The sequence below is a fragment of the Triplophysa rosa genome, linkage group LG1 (genome assembly GCF_024868665.1).
Source record: "Triplophysa rosa linkage group LG1, Trosa_1v2, whole genome shotgun sequence".
Lineage (NCBI taxonomy): Eukaryota > Metazoa > Chordata > Actinopteri > Cypriniformes > Nemacheilidae > Triplophysa > Triplophysa rosa.
In genome coordinates, this window is record NC_079890.1 from 5,378,793 (window position 1) to 5,405,200 (window position 26,408).

General features: G+C 37.7%; 1 protein-coding gene across 2 annotated transcripts in view; it reads left to right on the forward strand.

Annotated features, from left to right (window-relative positions):
- Positions 1–2,602: 2,602 nt before the first annotated feature.
- LOC130554834 (phosphofurin acidic cluster sorting protein 1-like) overlaps positions 2,603–26,408 on the forward strand; it is a 51,950-nt gene continuing 28,144 nt past the window's right edge. For both annotated transcript variants that reach the window (XM_057334707.1, XM_057334709.1), the window contains exon 1: positions 2,603–3,025. In XM_057334707.1, the coding sequence (XP_057190690.1) occupies positions 2,877–3,025 (149 nt within the window). In that variant the 5' untranslated portion in view covers positions 2,603–2,876. The remainder of the gene's footprint in view (positions 3,026–26,408) is intronic.

The window sequence follows — 26,408 nt, forward strand, 5'->3', positions numbered from 1 at the left end:
TTGCTAAGGAAAAGACCCAGAAATCTCACAAATGTCTCTAACAGAATTTCAGAAGAGATCTCAACAACGTCACAAACTGAGCTCAGATTTGTCAACTCTGAATTCAAACGTCAATGTCATTAAAGATTACAACACGAACTGTATTTCTAATCAAATTTACCCAAATCCAGATTTTTTCCCACCTCTATACTCTTCATGTTTTTAAATAATAGTCTTCATTTCAGGAAGGTGAAACTTAAATGAAACGCCTGAGAACTTTAGCAAATCTTCTGAGCAACATCTGAGGAATAACATTTTCCAATTCTAAACCTCATAGAACGTGAAAAACAATCACACATCTTTCAACAATGTCCTTTTTAAAACAATTGAGGTTGACTTGTGGCCATATGTGCAATGCCCCGCCATTTTCAGTCATGCAAGTATCTACTTGAATGGTTGACAGCGAAATCTCCCAAAATGTGCCAAGATAACATTTTATCAATATTGAATTGATATTAAATCTTACACTAATTTTATAGTACCATATTTTATAGTACCACTAGTATATTATTTGTTATGTGACCAAACAATTGAAAGATTGAGGTTAAAATGACACACATTAGTTTATAGTTCAGCTAAAACCTGGGTCATAATTGTTAGAAATCTCATCACTACTGACATTATGAAGTATAATATGACAAGAGTTTGAAGTTTCTGGTTTGAAGTAACTATAAATATAGAATCAAAGCACTCTTTTCCTCCATTTAACGGAGTGCTTAGGCCAATAAACAGACTATAGCAGGTATGCTTGGGAAAGCAGTTTAATATACTGATAACCAAAACAGAAAAATCATTGCAACAATATTCTATCAAATATGTAGTATTTGTAGTAGAACTGTAGTAGAAAAAAGCATTTGAAACAGTATCCAGTATGTAGTAAACATTTATCCCAATGGGTGGCTTTATCTTTTATGCTTTGAGTTAAATTAAAATATACAGAAATAATTTCAGGATTCTCAAAGTGGTTTCAGGGATTATTAACCTTCATAATCACAGTGAAAGGGTTTATGACACAAAGGCCAATTTTAATTGACCTTCTGTGGCGATAATGCGCATGTGTATGTTGGTCCAGAAGAGGATCAGTGTAACACCTGTCATATCTGACCTAACCATAATCCAGGCTCATTATAATGTGGCTGACAGGAACATGACCACATGACGTAACAAAGCCAATGTCTGGTTATTACTGTTAACTTTATCTGACCTCAGATGAAAGACCTCAAGTGGCTGTCGTGATGGCTTTTAGAGTACATGTCAAGTATTGAATTTGGCAAACTGTGTGCAAATTGTGGACACTCATTCCTTAATATTTCATTATGGCAGAAATCACTTTGGGTCTCCTGTGAAAAGGATTTTCTGGCCTTTAAATTCGGTTTTGTTTCACCTTGTGTGCGTCTTGTTTGGCAAAAAGGTTTGCTTTAGGGCCTGTGCTACCAGAATTGATTCGATTAACTATAGTAAACAATAGTAACATTTCTAAACAGTGTTTTTAAACATTACTATAGTAAATATTAATGTCTATTACAATATACTACGGTGAATACTACAGAATACTAGTATACTACAGTAATTATTCTATAGTATAGTAAATAATATAATATAGTGTACTACAGATTTTTTTCACCTGGGCTATCACATTTTTTTTTACCTTATTCTGGAGGGTAGTATGATAATAAGTACATTGTTTATTTGTAATCCATAACACTGCTTACTATTCACAAACGATATCAAACTGTGAATTCTGTGTAAACTGTGTATATTTTTAATGGATTATGATGTTAACATTTTAATTTAGCCTGCCACTTCCCCCTGCAATACCACTACAGCCCACCGGGGGCGCGGCAGCGATGCACAGTTTAGCAGGCACGATTAATTGGGTTAAGTAACGTGTTATTTTTTGGTAATTACCGAATTTGCCGCAATAAGTTAATATGTTATATATCGATTTAAGGACACGTATAGCCCTACGTTCAACAACGTTTCACACGTGTCATTTAAAAAAAGAAAGGTTAGCACTGCTTTTGTGAAACAAGGACTAGGCCCTCAGGATTATTATCATGTTTGTAAAAACTATACACGAATAGAACATATACAATACTCGTAATACAATCACCCCTACAAAACATTCGGTAAATGTTGTGTTTGAAAGAGATGTGAGGGAAACAGAAATGCCATTTCAGGACAATTCGCGTGGAGAATTATGGGATATATAGAATTTCACAAACATTGAACATGAGCTGGCATAACACATAATAGCAACATTCAATATGAAATTATTTTATTAGCAAATGTTAAATTTGAAAGATCGTGCGCTACTTGTGACTATTCGTTACTTTCGTTTTTCAAAACTATCAAAGATTTTAAATGATCCTCGTGGTCGACTATTTTGGAAAAATATATAGGCTAGCAGGCCAATGTGTACATCACATTTTATTTTGTTAATCGCTAGTTCGCAGAATAAAATACGACCGTTATTGGTCAACCCATCTCTCTCTCTCTCGCTCGCTCGCTCGCTCGCTCTGTAGGGTTGGGTTTAGTAGTGTACGTCTTTCACAAGAGGCGTTGCTCGTCGGCCGCGGCGCTACTCTGCAAAGGGGAAAACAGAAATTTCCGCTTCCTGCACCGATAAACAACTAACGCAACTTAACAAAACATTTGCAGCGAGTTCTTCGGTAACAGCGGATATAACTGCACACCCGCACCGCGAGATCAGACGAATCTCGATCCTCGTGGACGGATGATTCTCGTGCAGTCACTGTTAGAGGATCTGCGCTTCATCAACTCGCCGTTTTACTGGGCTTTTCTTTGACTGTTTTTAAACATAAGGTACCCCCAGTATGTCGGAGCGCGGAGGGCTCCCGAGGACTGGAGGCGTACCGTCTCCGCAGCCCTCCAAACCGGTGGCGATCACCTCCAATCGCCCGGTGCACATGAACCTGTACGCCACCTGGGAAGTGGACCGATCGTCCCCGAGCTGCGTGCCGAGGTAAGGCGCTTGTGCTCCGGGGAGAGAAGAGGCAGTGCACCCGCATTATCTCGAGGCGCTCTAGGCTTAGGGCATTTATATAGGGCGTTTATTCATGTAAATAAGCAACGCGAAGGAAAAATGTTGGTTGAACTATAATTCGCGCTGTTCCATTTCAGCACGATTTTAGCAGTGAAAGAGATAGGAAGAGGAATGCTTTGTGGTTATAATCTATGCGCAGTCAGTCTTTTCAAGAGGAACTTCTGCTTAACAAAGACCTGGAGCGAATTGTTTAGACATGTATGGATTCATGCTTTGTATTCCCACATGGCACTGCTCTAAATATTGGTTTAGGATGTTGTCATTGTAATTGTAAGGTTTTATGCTTTAGCCTGCCCCGGTGGTCCGTAATGCGTTGGAGTAATGGGATAGCAATGTGTATACATTTATGCACAGTTTTACCCACCTGCCAATGGTCCGGAGTATGTTGCTTTGGTATTTTGTGTGTGTTTTTGTATTCCAACCTGACACCGGACTGATATGAAGTTTGGTTCCAAAATGAGATAAAAAAATCATGTTTTTTTATTGTGCATTCCAATTAATATCAATCAAACTGCAGTTGGTTTGTTTTCAAGCCACAATAACTAAAAAAAAAAAGAAAATACAGCCAACTAACACAATAAAACGCAATGAAAACACGATAACATCATAAAATCCATGATTTTTGAAAAAAGAATCAAGTAATCTCATTTTGGAATCAAACTCATCATATATATCTGACTGACTGCATGATCAGGTCAACATGTATGTTGTGCCAATGTCAAAACAGTTGGATGCTCCTCGTGATCATAGGGTTTGCAATTTACCTATATTTTCATCTAGAGTTAATATCAGTTACCTGGATACAGAAAACAAGCGCGTGAAATAGCTTCCCATTGAAGCTAATAGGTTTATTTGTATTAAACGTGTATTGATACAGCAATTGGCATAGATCCGTGTTACACAGTTTGTGCTTGTGTTCGGTGTGGCATCCTGCTGCTGGCATTGACAGAATAGTCTAAAAATACGCAAAAATATTGATCGACTTATTGATGTTTATTGTTTGGCTGGACCTGGTGGCCGTATTTAAAATGTAATGCGTTAGAAAGAGAGCGTGCCGATCTTCTTTCCACCATCATCTTGCTTGGGACTGGTATTAAATATTAATGTGATGTTGTTTTATGTCTTATTCGCCGGGACAATAGTTGTGTAACTCACCCCAGCTACTTAATTAGAACTAAAGATGGCACAATGGGCGGCACTGGACACCTGTGTACGTGTGTGCTGCGTGTCTGATTTCTGCTTGTGTTGTGTTTGGTACACTGTGAACAGTGTGTAACTGGTGCATGCAATTCTATCTGCCACAATGCTATATTGGAATAGAGGGTGTCGCTAAGGTGTTCTGGTGCTGTTGCTGTGGTGTTCTAGGTTGCTAGGGAACTTGTTTTTGGGTACTACTTTATAGAGCACGTATATAGCCCTACGTTCAACAACGTTTCACACGTGTTATTTAAAAAAAGAAAGGTTAGCACTGCTTTTGTGAAACAAGGACTAGGCCCTCAGGATTATTATCATGTTTGTAAAAACTGTACACGAATAGCTAAACATATACAATACTCATAATACAATACAAGGGAAACAGAAATGCCATTTCGGGACAATTCACACAGGAAAATCCCAATGTGAGCCAGGCTCCTTACCAGTGCCCGAACTCGTGTACACGATATACTGATTCATGACCTCGGGAGCTAGGGAGCTGTTTGAGACGCAGCCGATTATATTATTCTTATTGGTTGTTATTGTTCTTGTATATAATACATTCAGTGCAACACAAACAAAAATTCTCTCATAATTGACTCACCCACAGGGCTGAGCGATATATATCGAGATTCACACTAATTATACATGTCTAAATTGATTCTGTGTTTTATGCCCAGCTCTTCCGTGATCTACGGCTCTTAGATCAGTAGGAAGTACTGCTCAATATAAAATCACTACGAGATTGTGTCGTTTATAATGTGCATTTGAAAAAGCAAAACTCGTCAAACATCATCACTATAAATATACTTTATTATCATGAAGATACCTGAAAAAGTTTGAAGAACAGCGATAGAATATGACCATTGGCATTTCCGGGAACTAATCGTTCTTCTTCTGTTTCCCATATTCGGAGTTTCTGCGCAAGAACGCACTCTGGCTTTTGGATGTGGAGGCATTTAACCGTCATTTTTTGAGAAACTGAGAAGAATCACAAGATATATCACCCATGCCATCCCAGGTGTGTATATGTAAAGCCATTTCATGGGCTCCAGGAATTTAAGGCTCTGACTGAATGTGAACACTTGTAGGCATATAGCTAGCTCACATGAAAATTGATATACACTGAGGCGGAGAGGTTAGCACAATTCTAGCATGAGCTACGTCATGCCAGAACTTGACTCTCTTGCGTGTAGCTCTCTACCCAAGCTGATGTTTAATTAAAATGTTTAATATATTAATATTTTCCATACAAAAACCCATCGTTTCAAGACATGCCCCATTAATAAATGGGATATTCCAAAACTGAGAAGAGCCAGGCCAGTTAATTATTTAATACAACCCAGATAGAACTGGGTTCTATCTGGGTTCTATAGGCATGGCATATGGCTTGGCATAAGGGTAAATACATAAACATTATGAGAGAATATTCTGTTTTCGGTGAACTATTCCTCTAATACTAACTCGGTGACACGAAACCACAACTACTGATGGCTGCCTTATCAAGTATTCTTAATAAGTAGCCTAAGTGTATGTATTGTAATTGTGTGTGAATGAGTACTCTATACAGTTTTGTTGCGGAATAACTATGGTCTTGATGATATCTGTTTAGATAAAAAATGGTGAGCGTCTTTTGGCAGCTCAATCTCTGATCCAATGCCAAAGGCCAGCAGGCGAAGAGTGTGACACCTCTTTCAACACAAACAACAACAAACGCATTTTAATGGCCTTCATTTGGGACATTATATTCACACCTCTGTGGCCCTATACACATGGAGCTGTGACCTTGACACCTGTAACCCTTGCATACGTAACAGAAAACCTTGACATTAAAGTATTTTAGCTTGTTGTTCTTTGAGGTATTCTGATTTCAATGTGCCTCTTTTAATGTGGTGTTTTGGCAAAGAGAAGCCGGTTGTTTCCTGTTCATCTGCATCTGTTTCCCTCTGCAGTCTGAAGGTTGACAATGTCACATTCTTTTGTTTTCGCTGCAACCAATTTCAGTGAGTGTCTGGAGTCACGCTCCGTTCGCCTGATTTGATAGCCGTGCATAAAAGAAAAAGACTGGAGACGACAGTCTGAGAGATACAAGGATGAAGTTAGAGAGAAATGTCACTCTGAGTCCTTAAAATGTGAGATAGATAGAGAGGGGGTATGGGTGGGGGTAGATAGAGGGTGAAAAGGTAATTGCTTCTGCAGGAAGATGCGAGAAAAAAACGAAACTGTCTGGCATCCAATCAATACATCGAGGTTACTTGGCAGTCCACTCTAAAACTACCTGATCTTAGATCAGTGAAAACTAAATTCATCTCTGCATCTACAAGGCCAAATAGTGAAATTCATGCTATGCACACGAATTCAGGAATCTTGTTACACAGCATCAGAAATGTTGTTATGCTTATTCTTAAATGCCTGAGCAAAGTCGTCAAAGTATTTCTGTAATAGGCCCTTTTCACAATGACGTCACTTAACTGCCGCCTTTCGCAAAGCAGTGTATCATAACATCCGTCTTGCAACAAACAAGAAGAAGAAGAAGAACTTCTGTTTTGCCGTGCCGTTGGAATTTAAAAACAGTGAAAAAAAACTGACAGAACACGTATTCAAGTACTTATCCTAGCACCTTCGCTAACACAAAAAGAAAACAAAACACTTACCTTCATAATCAAACAGGTACTGTTCAATGAAGAATTTGTATCCTTTCTCTAGTTTTGATCTTGTCGTTAGCGGAAATTTCTGAGGCGCTAGCGGAAGTAACTTCTTGAGTTTTACTGGCGGTTGGCAAACCAGCTTATAGGTGCATTACCGCCACCTTATGAACTGGAGTGCTAGCGGAAGTAATGATACACTGCTTCGCGGCAGAACAGAAGATGCGTGACGTCATGTGAAAAGGGCGTATTACCTCTTAGAACTGTCACGACTGTGTTTCCCAAACAGCAGGCATCCACAAAAGCACCGCATTTATTGTGTTTCGTAATCGTCTGCTTGCGCAAGTATTATTATATATGAAATTTATTATATTCAGTGGCTTCTCTTACTTTTCTTACTGATATTTAGTAGCAGTTTATTAGGAAGTGACGGTTGACTTGGATTGAAACTAGGGATGCACCGATATGTAAATTTTGGCCGATAACGATAACCGATCATTCTTGAACATTGGAAGCCGATAACCAATATATTGGCCAATATACAGTATCTTAATATTAATATACATATATTTTCTGAGACTGAAAATAATTTTTGTCCGATGAAAATCATGTACCAAGCCTACTTTACACTGGTTAAAGATTCTTGAACTTTTAAACTTTTCTGGTAGAATGTTTATTTAATAAACAAATTAAAGATGTCCTTCCAGAGCAACCCAGAAAGGTGTTCTCAACAGCCACAAGTCTAACAGGTCTCAAAACAGAAAGCATTCAGACAGCAGTCTGATTCAAACAATATGCTTTTGTTCCTATAATATACATGTTCATAAATATCTACATACTATAGTACATCAACAATGTTTTGCTAATAACAGTGTTCAGCGTGCAGCTGAAGTGGTTCAACTTGAGGAAATGATTCATAATTTATCGGCTATAATATATCGGCCAAAATTTTTATTATCGGCCGATACCGATAACATTAAAAATGACCATTTATCGGCCGATACGATATGACCGATAATGTATCGTGCATCCCTAATTGAAACGGTGCTTATTCGCAAAAGTTTTATGCGATATTCCAATTTTGCGCATAAGCTAAATTCGCAACTTTGGATGGAAACCCGGCTAGTGTCACAGAGCTTCAATGATGATCTTTTGGAACAAAATTACTTTATGTATAGATATACTCTTTTTTTGTGGGTTTTTTTGTGGTAAAATACACTTAATTTGTGTCAATAAATAGCTGTAAGATCACTCACAGAGACTCGCCTATGCAACATACACTTTCAGTTTATGAAACTATCAGGGAATTTCTGACAGTCATGTTTTGGTCAGTCATACAGGCTGCCCGGGCTGACGTGAAGAGAAAGTAGAAAGAGCGTGAGATGCTTGACATACTTTTCCATCCTTTAATCTCTTAAAAAGCAATTAGGTGGAGAGGGAAATTATCATGACTTTACTTTGATATCGAGCATGATGGTACCTCTGCGGTTCAGTTATTGGCCCTGCAGGGGTCCTATCCTATCTTAACAGAGTGGATTAAAATGGACTTCCCCATTTTGCCACTTTCTCTTTGTCTCTTTGAGTTTAGGATCACCCTTTTGACATGAGCTAGATTCTTACATGTATAATAAGAGTCTTTGGTGGATCATTATAGAAACTTAAATATCAAACTGAGGAAAGACCACATTTCACTTTTTATTTTTCTTCATCTTTTTCTGACATTTCTGATATTCTCATGTATCATTGTATTTATTGCTTTCTGGGTAGTCTTCAGCCATGACTCTCATTATATATACAGCAGACAAGCACACACTTGACAGATACTTGATCTGTTTCACAACAGCATTGAAACCAGGCATTATGTCTTAGTCTTTCATTTTACAGACATTTCATGCATTCAGTTGTTAATGCGTTGCTTTTGTTCCTGTCTAACAGTTTTTATTAAAGGAGACATCAGATGAAAACCCCACTTTTTCTGTGTTTAAGTGCTATAATCGGGACCCCGGTGCATCTAGCAACCCAGAAAACGTGAAAAATAAGAACCCAGTAAATTTGTTTTGGTGTGCCTTTCCCTGCAAGCATGTGAGAAATCGAGCCGTTCAGATTTCACTCAGATTGTGACGTCCAAAGCGGATATTATTATAAAGTTACCGCCCCTTAATCTACACAGTTCCACCCACCGCGCTACGCCATTGTTGTTTTCACAGGCGACAGCGGTTACGTGACATCATGGCTAAAGTTTGTGGACAACATGCAATGTAGTCGCTGCACAGAGTCCAAACCTAGGAAGAGACAGGAGTGGATTTATTTTATTTTTAGTGGAAATCCATCAGAAACCATAAGTAAAAACCTGCTTGTTTGCGCAAATCACTTCAAACCAGAGTGCTTTTTCAACCTGGGACAGTACAAGCAGGATTAGCTTCAAAGTTGTTCCTCAAGAGGGATCGAGACCAACTGAACGAGACAAAACTGCCAATGTAAGTAATATTTATCAACAGCCTGAATTGACGTAAATGTACCGTATATATGAGAGGATAACGTTAGCATATGATAACGAAGGGAGCTAAGTCAGTCACGGGTTAAATAGAACATTCAAAGCCAGTGTTAAAATTACTGTATATAAGTGCAGATGGACACATGGAGTTTAGCTGTATGAATGTTAATACATTATGTGCGTTAATATGTTTAGCTGCGGCAAGCTGTTTGTTTTGCTAATGAACAAGGGCGAACACTGGGGTTAGTTTCGTTTTAAACGTCGCAAATCATTCGTGTTTAGGCTGAAAAATCTGTCACAGCAAACTAGCTCTCACGTTGTGTGTGTAACATTATAACTTGTCAATGACAAGCGCTAAAATCCATGTAATTCCGCTGAGATCTGCAGTGGATTCCGTGGATTTTAGGTAAGCATACACGCACAATGTAAGCGCATTAGCTGTTTGCTGTGACTTATTTTTTTGTCTCCGGACGAATGATTTGAGATGTTTAAGACGAAACTAACCGCAGAGGAATTCAGGAAATATCATTTGGCTAAACCATTGCCTCTGCACGTGTGTTGTGTTGACACGCCGGACAGAAAGGGGGTGGGGTTCGCTGTAACTCATTATCAGTTAAAGAGACATGCACCGGTTTGCGGGTTGCTGTGAGCATAGCTGTTTTTGACGAGGCAAGAATGGTTTTGTTTACACAGCCATTGAGTGTTTTTAAGCAAAATATGTTCCAGGCATTTCATGAAGACCCTAATAAATCATACCATCTTGTTGAAAGTGCTCGTGTGATTAGACCTTTAACAGCATTTAAAGGGATTAGGGATGCTCATTTCGGTTAATTTCCCTAACCGAGAACCGACACTCGTTATCCGAACATTAACCGTTAACCAATAAGATTCTAATAATAAACTGGAATTAAAAAAATACATGCTGTGTCTCATTTCGAAGGCTGCGTCCTCCGGAGGACGCGTTTGTCCGCCGCATACGCCTTCGCATGCGACATCCGGAGGACGCAGACTTCGAAATAAGACACAGCTACAGTTGACAAGGGTCTGTGACACGTTAAATATACAAACATTTTTTTCACAGATTTATTTTAACATGCGAACAGCAGCATAACGAATACATCAACAACAGCACCTGCATTCACATATTATCACATTTTCACGAACCTGCGGCGTTTTGGACAATGGAGAAAAACTAAAATAATATATAAATCCAAAGCATAAAATAAACAGGCAAGAAAAAAAATGAATTAATTAACAAAATATGACAAAACGAAAACACAGAAGAACCAGCAAAGTTTATATCCGTCAGAAAGTTTTTCCATCAAATAAAAATAGCAGGCCTACCTCAATCCAAAGCTTGGAGTTTTTATTTAATAAAGTAACATGTTTACGTGTTGTGGTGACAGTCTGGAGCTTGTTGACAACTAGACCCGCGGCAGAAAACACCCTTTCAGATGGCACGGATGTCACGGGAATGTAGAGATAACGCCTCGGGAAGCGCGTCACATTTGCTTTCCACCAGCCAGTCTTAGCTAAACATATGTATATAAATCCGATCTGCTATACCACCCAAAATACAAACATTATTTTTTACTTATTCATATTTCACATTCGTATTTTTACGTCACGTCTAAAAGAAGGCAGGGAAACCACCGGTCGCGCCGTTTTCTTCTCCAAAGCGCACGGGCAGCCGATGCTAAGCATCCATGAGATAAGTTTATGTAAAGTATAAATTGATGGCTAGCACCGAAATTCCCTTGCAGTAGCTCCGCTATTAGCTTTGCTGAGCCGTAGAAACGCCGGGAAGACAGAGAATGTCACAGCGCATTGTGAGCGCGATTGTCCCGTGTCTACATTTAAAACAAAGAACTTGAGCAAGGCTGCCAGTGGCACTCTGTTTGGAGGAGTAAAGCCCTGACAAAGGTGGCCTCAACAATCAGATGAATTACATGTGTCCTATTTCGTCAAGTGACTTGCGTGATCGAATTTTAATCGGTCTCGAAAACGTTTCGGAGGGCATTTACACCTAGTAGCACGCGTCTGCACGCTCCGTGAGTTAATGCTTAGCATGTTTTTCTTTCACCATACAGAAAACTAAAAACATGTACGATTTAATAGTCATTTAAAAACGTATTATTAAATTGTTTTTATTAACGATTATTAATATTATTAAACTTAAAATAAACATACCTTTTAAATCGTTTAACTGATAGTATTAACCGGTCAAATATTTAACGATCAGTTAACTGTTAAACGGTCAATATGAGCATCCCTAAAAGGGATACTTCAGGCAAGAAACAAAACGTCCCCATGTTTTAATCACCCTCACGGCATCCTTACTGAATGTGACTTTCTTCTTTTAGAATAATGCAGTCTGAGTTAAAATACTAAGTATCCTTTTTCTTCCAAGCGGTAGAATGTACAAAATTCAGATCTATTCCCATTGCTTTATAGTTTTGTATTTACAATGCAGCACTATAACCAGTCACAAACCCAGCTGCTGTTGCTTATGAATGCAGTAGCGAATCAGAGGAGTTTGAATTAGTATATATAAGCCTATCATGACAACAGGTATGAAAGAAACATCTAACTCTCAGAACCTAATTGTGTACACTGACACTCTAAATGGTTCTATAAAGTGTTCAAATGTGTTCCTGGCTCGTAATCATATGGGAACCATTTTTCATACCTTTAAAGATGCACTTTTGTCAAATGGTGCTGTGTATGTAGAACCATAAGAGGTGCCATGTAACACTTTATTTCTTCAATAGAAATGGTGCTAAACAGCACCAACAGTGGTTCTTTGGCTCGTAAAGAACCTTTAAAGTGGCTTAACGTGTTCTTTGTAAGGAAGTAGTGCTATATAGCACCAGTAGTCATCCCAAAGAACCACTGAAGCACCAAGATAAGATATGGTGCAATATAGCACTTAAAGTGGTTCCCCTATGTAAAGTCCGGTTAACTTGAATAAGTTATAACATTCACATTTTACATTTTTTTTATAATTTGACCACTTAGTATATTACTTACTTTAGTAAATGGAAGTTAATGTGCTAGTAAAATGATAAAAATAGCACTTATTAAAAAATACTTTATTCAAAATAGTACTTAAATTTATGTAGCCCTGAAAACTAAATAAAATAAAATGTACTGGTAAGATGGTTTATTAACATAGTTAAGTACATTAAAACCGATTTTTTAAATGTTTCACATGTATGGTTCAAAGTATCCACAGTAGGTTTACTATAGATTACAGAAGTATTTTTTCATGTGGGAAAATATATTACTTAATATTGTACAGTAAAAGACGGAAAACACGGAATCCAGAAAAGCAAAAATGGAAAAACGGAATTTGGGAAAAAATAAAACGGAATTTGGGGAAATAAAACTGGTTTCATAGAGCCCTATGATTACGAGCCAAAGAAACACTTTTAGTGCTATATAGCACCATTTTTTAAGTGTATAATTTATAAAAAAATTGAATAACAGTTTTGTTTTTCATGCTGTGCACATGTAAGGTTGACCCTTGATTTACTGATCTATAAAACAGCAGTAAAATAAATGGGAAACACGGTTCTTAGCTTGGTTTGAATGTGCCCACTTATATTTATATTTTATACATGTTGCTTTTATTCAAAGTGACCTACAGTATGCAAAGTGTACGTATTCTCATTTTGCGTATTTGTGCGAAGCAGTAAAACAGAAACACTGTTTTATTCACTGACATAAATGATCGTGACAATATCATAGACTTATTTTAGAGAAGTAATATTTTGTCATAACTACACTGTAAAAAAACGTAATAACAGTAAACTGTAATATTCCAGCAGGTGAATATTAAACGTAAATAACATTAAATTAAATGTTTTTTATGTTATTTTACACATACATTTGCAGTCTTTTTCTGAAACTTGACATTTATAAAAATCGTAAAATTAAATTTTTTTACACTGTGTGCAGCTCTGATATTATTGTAAACTATAAAACAAAGCTACTTTACTCTGTTGACTGACAAGATGCGCATTAACTGATGCGATCCATTCACGACGGCCGTGGTAACACTGTAAGCACTAATGCAGTCACCATTAACCCTTCAGCACTGACCTACTGGAACGGTGAGATACTGACACGGTTAATCACAGCTGCCACATATGCGCAGTGTCACAACAACGCTCAGCACGCCATGTGACTCGACGCTTGAGCCATAAAACTACTGACATACTGAATTCCCAAAGCTCATTACAAAGGCCTAATGCACACACGTGGGCCGATTAAATGCACCATTCATTACTTAATCTGTAAGTGTGTTTATGAATAACAGACAATTGTGATAATCCTAATTGAATACAGTTTGTGCAGTTACATTGAGACACGTCCTTTGCTGAAAATAAAAAACAAACCGTTGTTAGCTGAGAACGTCCTGTTGGTATGAAGTTTGTTATTTGAGATACTAGTTAAATGTGCTCACAAGTCGTCATTAAACGGATAGTCTGGAATGCCAATCTTTTTTAATCGTTGCCTATTTTTTTGAAGGAGTGGTTAGGTTTTGCAGTGATGTCATTTGAGGGCATTTTGACATTCATTTACATTGAAAAAAAGTAGGTTACTAATTTTACATGTTCATTTGGGAATTCGGACTAGCATATAGTAATGATTCTCTCACGAGAAGATTTTTTTTACAGATTTAGAAAAGAAACTAACTTAAAGTAGTAGTCAATTTTTGTGACTGTTAGCTACTGTGTATGATGTTTATGTTTTTGTTGCAATTGTCGCAGATCGAGACAGCTTTTGTTCCGTTTTTAAGTCAATACAGGCATAAAAATGTAAAAACATGTCAAAATACTTGTTGTTTTTACACATTAAAGATGTTTATTTTATCTCAATAACAAGCAACATAGCATGCATGGTTAATAATTGTCATTTACTCAGGTTAAATCAAATTTTTAAAGAATATTTGTGCTATTTTTTTGTAAAAAAACAACAACAATGATATGCATGGCTGAAATAAATATAAAGGTCTGCATTTAAAAAAAAAACACATTGAAAATGGGGTCATTTATTGACATCCTGCATCCACAATAGTATCCTTTCAGTTTCATTCATTTCCTGTCACTGTTCACACGTTATTTTTCAGTGATTCACGCACACGCTGGCATTATTTGAGGTCAGCGGCACACTGACCCACTAACACAGTGAAACATCAGCTGCAGGTCTTCAATCATTCAGAACATCAAGATCTGACTTGTGATATTACAGACGCAAGGACAGTCCGCCCATATGTTCAGTACACAAATTCATGCTCTTCCTTTTTCTTTCTAGTTCACTCACTTGCCATAAAAAAATTACTCATTTCTAAAATTAGCCATGTAAATGACGTGAAGATTAATATGCAGTGCTGTATACAGTATTTTGGTCTTTAAAATCATAAAAAGAGGGCATTCAGTATTACAATAGAGTCAGAATGCGTGTTCTCCTGCACTCCTGAAAATAATCGGTTAAAATGAACCTTAAACAATAGCCGGCATTGGCCTTTGTGAGAGGCAGCCAAAAAATGTAGTTTTTTTAGAGGCGGTGTTTTTATGATTTATTGATGGATTACAAAAACTCATCTAATCCTGTAGTGAATATTATGAACAAGTCTGACACTTTCTCATGTGCTTATGACTACGTGTGTGTGAGAAAGTGAGAGGCAGTACAAACTAATTGACTGTCATAAACCTCATGTTTGCCTCTGGGATTTGTGAGTCACAGGAAGTGGCTTGACATTATGACATCAAAATCCATATCAAGCAGGGATGTTTTTTCTACTTCGGTTATGATATCACCACTCAGGCTGAGGATAAATTATGATGTCATCATTCAAATGGACCTCGAGTTATGATGTCATTGTTCAAATGAATGCCAGCAGAATTAAAAATCAAATTCGGCATTTGTGTGTATGTATGTATATGTTTGAATGCTGTTTCTCTACAGCGTGAGGCATTCTGTTGTTCTCCACACCCTGGTTTCTCAGACATGTCTCAGCTGGTGTTGAAATTGAGCAACAGAGCTGCATTCTTTACTGCCAGCGGATCTGAGCCACAGGATATCAGCTCATTTTGTGATAGAGAACAGATCTCTCTCTTTCTCAGTTATTCTGTTTCAATGTGTTTTATTGGCCTGACAAATGCAAAAATTTCGATACATGTAACTATCGCAATATTTTTTTTACGATAGTGTATCACTTTGTTTGTTTACGTTGCACTGAAAGCCCAGCTGTCACCGCTACAGCCTTGATTGTGAATGTACGTGTAAGATTGGCTGTTTGGTCTCTCTGCCATAGGTAATCTAGTGTGTGTCGTGGCCTCCGTGTCTCTGATAAGCACGGCTCTTTAAGATGGTGCACCGTTAGTGTAACTTTGTTTTCATTTTGTGCAAGTTGCAACGTTTCCGTTCCGTGCAACAGAAACATGCGGCGTAAAGGAGCCTTTACGATGAATTAACCGAGACGTTTTTAAGCGCGGTTAATAGTGAAACTCGGTTATCGCTGCATACCTAATCGGGAGGCACTTGCCAATAGACATATGCCCGGTTAACCGAAAATATATATCACGTGATTTATGCACAACTTGTGAGTGAAGTACGGTAAAATGCTGCTGTATCCAAAAGCCAGAGGGCGCTCTCGTGCAGAAACTCGAAATACGCACTGCAGAAGAAGACCACAACACACGTAGTAGTAGGAAATGCCTAAGGACATGTTTTTATCACCGATCCTCAAGCCTCCTCAGGTACTTTTATGATAATAAAGTATATTTATAATGATCATGTTTGACGGGTGTTGCTTTTTCAAATGCACGTTATAAGCGACTAAAACTCGCACTGCTTTTAGATCGAGCAGCATTTCTACTGATCCCAGAGCCGTGCTTCACGGACAAGAAACGCATCAATAAAATAAACAATACCTTGCATTATCGCAGCCAGCTCGGTTTCAGCAGGATTTGGTGGTAACCGCGGTTAACCGGGCACATGTCTACTTGCCAATACACAACCCTAGAAATTATGTCAACAGTGTACCATTTCACATACTATTTTTACAATTTGGGATTCTAATTTAGTGTACTGCAAAGGTTGGTTCTTAAATGAAAATAGGCATTTTCTGGTGTTTGCATGACTGAAGCGTTACTTTTAAGTGAACGTATTACATTATATACATTACATTTCATATGACATATCCAAAACATGCTGGTGAAAAACAGAAATATGTACTTTTGTTGAATGGCACCACTAATACTTTTCTAGAATCCTGTAACTGTGTCAACAAATTGTTTGTTTTGGCTTGAAGATATCAGCAGCAGTCCTGATATCTCTTTATAGGTCAAGTCATTAGTTAATATGCTGAATTCTGTTCAAAACATTGCAAACATTGTGTCAGACATTATGCCAGGCAAGGAGTTGGTAAAAGTTTACCACAAGTTACAACATCTGAATTGGGAATTGGCAATTTTTAGAGTAAAAATCAGTTTGCTAAATAAAGCTACCAAACTTATGAACTGCTTAACATGCCCAGTTCCGAGCAACTTTCTAATATTTTAATATACAAGAAAGGCCAGTTTGAAATTTTGACATCTGCTTTGGGAAAAAGGATTAAAATACCGCACCTATTAGACACTGGGAACTTCAAACAGTGATTTAATCTGTTTTAAATGAAAGCACGGCTAAGCTAAAGCTAAAAGTGTCTTGAATCATGTACAGGTTGTTTTCAAAGTTTACGTTATGAGAGATATCTCATTTTGGTGTGGGACCATGACGTACGTGTGTCTCCGTACCACTTCTTATCTGTTCTAAACACACTCCTTAGAAAGGGATCACTGAATTACATGTTGATAACATTCGCTTTGTTGAAATGTAACTCCCAAACATGAAAAGACAAACCTCACAAAGAAAAGTCCATATTTATTTCCATATTAAAAGAAATATATATATATAACATTTGCATTACATTCAAATGATCCTGAAAACTAATTGCAAAATGTGTACTACATAAATAAATATAAAACAATATTTATTTATTATATATACATACATAATATTTGTTTATTTATTTTTGTATAATGACCTGGACATTAAAAAAAATTTTTTTTGACATTCATTATATCATCAATAAACACACTAGCTTAATAAAGTTAACATTAGTCTCAAACAGTTACCCGGGTCAAAGACTTTGCTAACCCCATTTATGTGTGTGTCTGTTCATCTGAGCAAAAATGTGTTTGATATGAACATGGCCCTGGGGCTATTAATGTGTCTTGGGAGATGAGTTTGACATGACTGAATTGCCACTGATGACGGAAAGAAACTGACTCGTCCTTCCCGCGAGCGCTGTTCAAGAAGGGAATAATGGTTATTACGGAAGGAGAGGAGAGGAAAAAGGAAAGGAGGACTGCGCTTTGTCAGATTGGAGTTTACACTTGGCAAGGCCACGGGTCTATTGTACAACGTCCATTAAACACGGATTGAGCAAAATGTCACTTGGACTTGTGTGTGTTTGTATTTGCCCACTTACTTTATAGTGTAATTAGCCTGTTATACTGTATGCGTGTGTGCACTATCCTCGTTCCTATAGCTCTTTACTTTAACTTGTTTATGCACGTATGAATGCATATTCTGTTCATGTCACTGAACAAACAACAAACAATTTGTTGCATTGAGCTGCGTGGGTGTATTAGGCCATTTCCAGCACACATCATTGAAATCTCCATTAAGGTCAAACAAAAAGATACAAAACCATTAACGTAAAAATGTGCGACGGTACAGTCATAGAAGTACTATATATTTGATATTTATTATTATAATGAATGATGATATATTCAAGATACCTTGTGATGTTTTAATACGAAACCAATTTTATTTTATATTACTGTTATTTTGATTATTTGTTTCTTTTTATTATTATATTATATTATTTATATTACTATTATTTTTGTATTGTATTATTTTATACTTCAATTCAATAATTGACAGTTTCTGACAGTACAACATAGCATTTATTCAGTTAAGTTTCATCAGTGTGCATTGCAAAGAGAAAAACTTAGCAATAATACCATATCTTAATACCATATACTGTCTTTAATTTTTTCCTTTAAGTACTCATATTTCTTATTTTTAAAGGGGTCATATGACACGGCTAAAAGGAATATTATCATTTGTTTTAGATGTAATGCAATGTTTATACATGATTCAAGGTTCAAAAACACTTTACAAAGCTCATCGCTCTGAAAAGCGAGGTGTGCTATGATTGGCCAGTTAACCAGTGCTTAGGGATTGGTCGAATACTGCAAGCGTGTGACGGAAATGTAACGCCTCTTACCATATTTGGAACATCAGGTACGCCCACCTTACTTGCGTATACATTTGGGCGGTCTTAGTCAAATCATGCCAGGAACTGACATAGATTTGTGGGGGTGTGGTTACACGAGGAGATTCAGACAGGTCTGGGTGAGCATTCGCTTTTAGATAGAATGCATCTTTTCTTCCGACACTTTAATTTCTGCAATTTTACGTGTCTAATATATGCATGGGCAATTTATATCACACCAAAGACACAGAAAAAACACGTATTCGCGCCATATGACCCCTTTAATAATATATTTTTTAATTATGATGTATGTAAAGCTGCTTTGCAACAATGAAAATTGTGAAAAGTGCTATATAAATAAAATTATACATCAGTTCTCTCTGGTTCTCGAATCTGATTGACTGATAGCCGTGAGATATTCCACCAGGATCATCACGGGAACTGACCGTTGAACCGCTTCACTGACTGTTTGCATCACTCCGCCACTAAACTAACTCAGAATATGCTGTCCTCGCAACTGCGTTACTCTGAAGAAGTTAGATTGCTAGCAAACAAACACATGAAGCAGTTGATACTTTCCAGAATGTTTACTTCTGTGATGCTTTCTCTTTTTTTTTGTAAAACTGGCATTCAATAAACAAGATATGAAATGACTAACTGCACATTAATTCGTTTGGTATAGCCGACATATAAACGCGTGCACTGCGATGTGCACATGGGTGTTCATATGATGCGATGGGACTTTCTTTCATTATCATTATATCGATCCCAGTTTAACTTCCAAGAATCAATATTATGTTAACACATAATATGAACGCTTACAGATATTAAATAAACTTACAGGCATATCTTTCTCCAAGGCAAAGATTGTTCGCGTTGTGAACCGAAACTAGGCTACTGCTGTACGATGAATGAGATCTAAATCTCAACACTGCGAAAACTTCAATACTGGAAAATGGCCACTAGGTGGCGACCATACACCCTGATAATACGCCCTTTTCACATGATGTCACGCATCTTCCGTTCTGCCGCGAAGCAGTGTATCATTACTTCCGCTAGCACTCCAGTTCATAAGGTGGCGGTAATGCACCTATAAGCTGATTTGCCAACCGCCAGTAAAACTCAAGAAGAAGAAGTTACTTCCGCTAGCGCCTCAGAATGGAGTTTACCAAGTGGCTTGCACATCTGCCACAAATACGTCTAGATGATGTACAACGTCTTGCAGACAAATTTTCGCTAAGGACAAGATCAAAGGTAGAGAAAGGATACAAATTCTTCGTTGAACAGTACCTGTTTGATTATGAAGGTAAGTGTTTTGTTTTCTTTTTGTGTTAGCGAAGGTGCTAGGATAAGTACTTGAATACGTGTTCTGTCAGTTTTTTTTCTCACTGTTGTTAAATTCCAGCGCGATGGCAAAATGGAAGTTCTTCTTCTTCTTCTTCTTCTTCTTCTTCTTCTTGTTTGTTGCTAGACGGATGTTATGATACACTGCTTTGCAAAAAGGCGGAAGTTAAGTGACGTCATTGTGAAAAGGGCGTATAGGAACACACTTAAGTGAAACTAAACGTTGTCAGTGTTGGCGGTGTCTTTAGCAATTTATTCACAGCGCTCTGCACTCATTGTTTAAAAAAATTACAGCGCGGGACGCGAGGGTCTCGATCAAGATAATAGAAATGGGATTAACACATTCTCGGTGAGTTGCCTTTTAAAAGTCTCTTTCAACACAGCGCAAATTTAAAAGAAGTGATTGTTTGGACTTAGTAGCGGAGGTTTAACTGTTATGCTGGGCTTGGATTCGTGGCGGAAGAAAGTAGTTCCCCATTTCCTTTAAAACCGGTGGGGTTTAAAGACACTCCAACGTTGTTTCTGGTTTATCTACACACTTGTGCCGTCGAACTGATGTATAAATGCAATATTGCTCTCGTAGTCGTGTTTGTAGTGTTCTTATATCTGCATGGCTGTGCCTCGTGCCTCTGGCCTAATCACAACCATGAAGATATAAGAACACTCCAGCGATATAGAGGATATGCATTGACGTCACTTTCCCACGTGAACACGCCGGGACACGCTCCCTTGAGCGGTAAAACTAAGGCAAAATGGCTGCGTTCAATAGGAGGAACAAAAAAAAACGGGACTAAAACACGTAATTATTTGCTGAAACTACAAGCAGCTGGACTCGACGGTGATCCTTACGACTACCTTATGACTTACAAAGGAATCAGGTGTTCTTAGACACTCAAATGTTGCGCGGAATTGCGTTTAATGATATTGTAACCATTCATTTTGCCCAGTCAGTGTTTTACCACTCAAGCAGGCGCATCCAGGCCTGCTCACATGGGAAACTGACGACACGTGCATACCCTCTATTGCATTATTGAATTGAATATTAAGTGTGTGGTTCAGCGGGCAAACATAATTTGTTTTATTTTGTTTTAGTTAAAAATAATTTAATTCACTTTTTGATTCTCTTTTGTTTGTGTTGCTTTGGTTATACTTTCATATCCTGTTCCACCTATGGATAAAGTATTTCTTGCATGCAGATACAAGCCCATGTTTTGCTGGCATTAGTTACTCTTCACGGGTGTTCACACTTGAGTTGAACTGTAAAAACAACCCGCTTTGCGTTCACACCTGGACTTCCCTGCTCCGCTTTAGTCTCGGCTTGCTTTTAACTCACACTTATTTGAACCCAGTGAAGTGAAATATTGTTGTGTAATACAGATGGTCTGCTGTGTTGTTTTTGCACTGTTGAATATGAAAGCTGCTCTTTTAGCATGATTTTATCTTTGATATCTAAGGAGTAGCAATATGAAAGCTTTATATGAAATATTGCTATTTAAATGGCAATCACAATAAATGTTGAAATAATCAGAAAATTGCGTTGATTACCGTTTGGGCCGTTTGTGGTTTGATTAGTTTAGTCGCTAATAAGAACATAATCAGTTGATCTTGTTGTCATGGCAACAGTACCGATGATCCAGCTGTGAAATTGCATTTATTGTACAGATGGCAGAAGTTGTCCCCAGGGGACTGTTTTACAGCCACAGAAATAGAAATACACAATCTCCATGTTTCTATCGTTTTTCTTGTGTGTGAACAAATCTGTGTTGTCAGGCTATAATCATACTTTACTGTTCTACCTCTGCAAATTCGAGTTTACATGTTGTTGCATGTCTAAATGTGTCAGAAATTCATAATGCAGTGCAATAATGGCAATAAGATAGTTCACCCAAAAATGTTTTTTTTTACAGAAGTTATTCACCCTCATGTCATAATAAACCTGCATGACTTTCTTCTGCAGAACACAAAATATATTTAGAAAAATGTTGGTAATTAAACATCCTTGAAGCCCCATTGCCTTCCATTGTATAGATGCAAATCTTAAAAAATATCTTCTTTTGTGTTCCACAGAAGAAAGAGTCATATACATAAGGGATAATGTACAGGCAGCCGGTTGTTATCGCAGAAATAAGCCCCGATGATCTTGTATCGCACTGAAGGGGCTTATTTCGCGATAACACCCGGCTGCTTGTACATTATCCCACTTATTACACGGCTACTTGCCACATGAGAAAAAAACTGGATATGAAATGTGAATTTGAAATAATTTATTAGCCCGTTTTTACCGAATGCAGACCATCTGCAAGGAAAAGCCGCTTACTTTCGGTTTTAAGGTAAGAAACGACGTTCAAACGTCACGAACAGGCAATTTGGTTTAATCATTTGTAAATATAATGTCATATATGTTATTAAAGACATATTTATATTATTTGGTAAAAAAAAAACATGTCAAAATGATTTGCTGCATCCGGGTTACCATGTGTTATTAGTTTTGAGAGGTTGTTATCTGGGAATAACGAACCTGCAAATGTCTTGACTGGCCAATCAGAATCAAGCCGTGTAATAAAGGTTTTTAATGAAATTAGGGTGGCTAAATGATGACATAATTATTATTTTTGGTGAACTATCCCTTTAAAAAAGGTCATTTACATATAGAGTCCTTATCAGTGGCAAAAAAGCATTTAAATCTTAGGGGACAGATAGAAAATGCTAATGAGATTATAAGTGGTATAAAATATTAGAACTTAATATGACCCCTTTGAGATGAAAACTTTGAAACTTATTGAAGAACAGCAACTTTGCACATACCTAGTCCAACTGAGGTGTGAAGATTTCGCAGAATTTGAATACCACAAAGCAGGAACCTCAAATGTAGCTGGTAGTGTACCTGCATGTTTGCGTGCATGCATGCATGCTTATCACGAGTGTGCTTGTTTTTCCGTGGGTGAGTAAAAGTATTTGCTTGTGAAATTGTTGAGGCATTGATGAGTGTTTGTCACACCCAGAAGAAAATTGCCCTTTCATAGCTCAGTTCTCAATTATGCAACTTTCTAAATTTTTAAGGAGCATTACAATATATATACAACTAAGACAAATGTTTACAATGTTTACATGTACTAAAGTAGTGTAGAGCTATGAAAATAGTTTACAGTATTTGATGAGAAATGTTCAAAGTGAGATTTTACTGAGTCAAACTCTGAAGGTGACAGGTGATATGAATGGTGTGTGTCTTTTGGTAGACAACTCACAGAAACGGGACATACAAATTCTCAACTTGCTCCAGTCTCAGAGCTGTCTAAAAGACACAGCCGAGAGAGATGAGTTGAGAATGAATTTCATCACGGTCACAAGTATCTTGGCATGTGTGGGAGAGATCCTGAGAGAGCTTTCCTGTGACTGGATTACACCCAGATGCACTATTAGGAAGAACAGAGCAGCAGATAATGAAAGAAAACGTCTGGAAAATAAGAGGAAGAGGCTCAGGACATCAGACGGCTCTGAAACCGCTTTATCGGTTTTTTGTTCATTAGTTTGTTTATTAAACAGAGAGACGACAACACCAGCTTAGACACACACAGACAAATCATTTATTTCATTTCTGGATTTACATACAAACTAAAGTAAGTGGTACTTATCCAATCAAAAGTCACCAATATAGTGTTGTACAGTGTATTGTATTGTACAATGTTAGTTGCATAATTGCATTTTGAATAACAGTTCAATTACATGATTCATACCTGCAAACTAGTCACTTTAAGGCGAAATTCCCCGTTTTGAATCAAAAATAGGTAATATATGTGAATCGTGTAAATCCGAAGAGTTTTTTTTCTGTGGGGGTCTTACTGAGCATTCCCATCAAACGCGACTTAAGCAAATGAATCGCGCTATTCGCATTAGTACCAGTCGGTACTAAATGTGACAATACTTGCATTTCCCGCTATCATTTTGAGCGCTGTTGAACAGATTATGAAAGACTTCTGATTGGCTTTTGAAAGTCTATCAAAGTAAAAATCAAACTCTTCCGTGTGGATCTGTGTAAGCGCTTGGTAGAGAGTGCGATGCAATGATCATTTCAAGCGCTTCCGGGTTTGGTTGCGCAAGCGCTCGGTAAGGAGCCATTCAAAGACATATCAGATGAGTTTGGAAACACAATAGCCAATCAGAGGTCTTTCATAATCTGTTCAACAGCGCTCAAAATGATAGCGGGAAATGCAAGTATTGTCACATTTAGTACTGACTGGTACCGAAGTTTGGTATCTCGACAACACTAGAACAGACGCGAAATCGCGTCATGGGAGGGGCTTCTGCCAGGCGGCTTCAGTCTCGTGTATATATATAGCTCAAATTGAGTAAAGATCGTTTTTTTTACAATTTACCAGATTGTCCGACCTCCTCACTCACTTTCTTCCAAGCAAGATCCTTTTTATTCATGTTTCGATAAAAGTAAGATGTATCGTACAGCTCCGGGTTTCCACATACAGCAACGATGATTTTGTCCTCCATTGTTGTTTCGGATTTCTGCCTCCACTCGCTATGTCATAACGTCACTACTAGAGCAAGCTCCTGATTGGTTAACGTGGTCAGATTTTTCAACTCGTGCGAATCACGCGTTACGCGCCTCAAACGCCTGAAACGCTCAATTCGCGCCACCTCATTCGTGCGAATCGCGCCGCAGGATGTCCTATCGTGTCTTTGCATTGACTTAACATGTAAATCACTCGCGCTTAACGCTTCATTCGCGTTTGGTGGGAACGCAGCTTTAAGGCGTCTACTCTCGAGCGTCTGAAACGTCTTTGGTCCAGCACCTGCATTCGTTTGGCCAACCAGAATCAAGATAACAGCTAACGGCGTCATTCGTCTTTTTTGGTCTTTGGGACAACCAGAATCACGGCTTCTAAACGACATGTTTACACATGTGAAAAGCATTGCTGAAAGGGACGAACGCAAAGTGAGAATGGAAAGACAAAAAAGAGGGTGATTTGAACATCAACAACGGCTAAGAGAAATCGGACACCCCGCCTTTAATGTTACTCACAATTGTTGACATTACACAATATTACAGTACAGTACTGACCAAATGTTGAGAATTATGTCAATATGAATATCTAAGATAAATCCAAGAATGTACCTGGCAGTTAAAAATATCTAAGGTTGCAAATGATCTGTTTGCAGACAGCAAAAGGGGTTCAATTTATTACATAAGTGTGTGTGTTCAGACTAACTTTAACTAACTGATTATTCATTTAAGACAGTGTTTCCCATTCATTAAGTAGACTGCTTCACACCACAGTCTAATCTGAGAGTTTACAACCCCTTAACAACTTTTCTGTCTCTATAAATGCATGGACCAGCTTGTGAGACAGCATGGTAATTTACAAAGTAAAGATTTTATTGATACTATTTGTATAATTATTTTATTGTAATGTTAAAATGACAGACATAACTGAAACGATGGAGATTCTCTGAGACTGGCTGATACTCCTATCACAAATGACAGCACACAGACTTAACAGCATTTAATGGCAACAACATAACAGCATTTAACAGTGTATAGTGAAGACAAGTGTTAGGTAGCACAAAAAGACGGAAAGCCAAGTTTGTGTCAGAAGTTAATCTGTTACATTTACTGCAAAAGCCAAAAGTTTGGCTTGCGTTTTAAAATTAATTTAAATGAAAAGGTTAAGATCCACTCGGTCTGTGCGCGTGATGGCTTGTTTCGCAGGCTGTTTGACGTCGTCTTCTTCTTTGGTGTTTTACGGCAGCTGGCATTCAATTTGTAGCATTACTGCCACCTTCTGTTTGAGCTTTGCCCGTTCAGTTTGTTTCGCATGCTTTTGGCACTCAAGTATTGAATTAGGAAAGTTTATATATTGTATAAAAATGTACCTTTATAAAATGATACTTGCAAAAAAATGTGTTGTATATAAAATGACATGAATTTTCTGTACCAGTCTTGCACGTGAACCGATGTCCAAAACTCTCCTAGCTAGACGTAATAAATATTGAACCTCATATCTACGTCTAAGATAGGTCGTAATCAGACATCTAGATATCGTACTGCATTTGCACGTCGTGCAGACCTACAGATATGGTCCTGGACCGACCGACGCAATATAGACATGATCTGCACGTCGGGCAGACGTCACCTGTTTGCCTATTTCCTTTCTACTCATCACGTGGTTGCGATTCACAAATATAATAATATAAATATTATTTTTTATATTATGACCAGGTGTAAAAAGGCCCTTACAAGCACAGTTATGTGCAGATTATTCTTTTTTTTGGTTTGAGGTT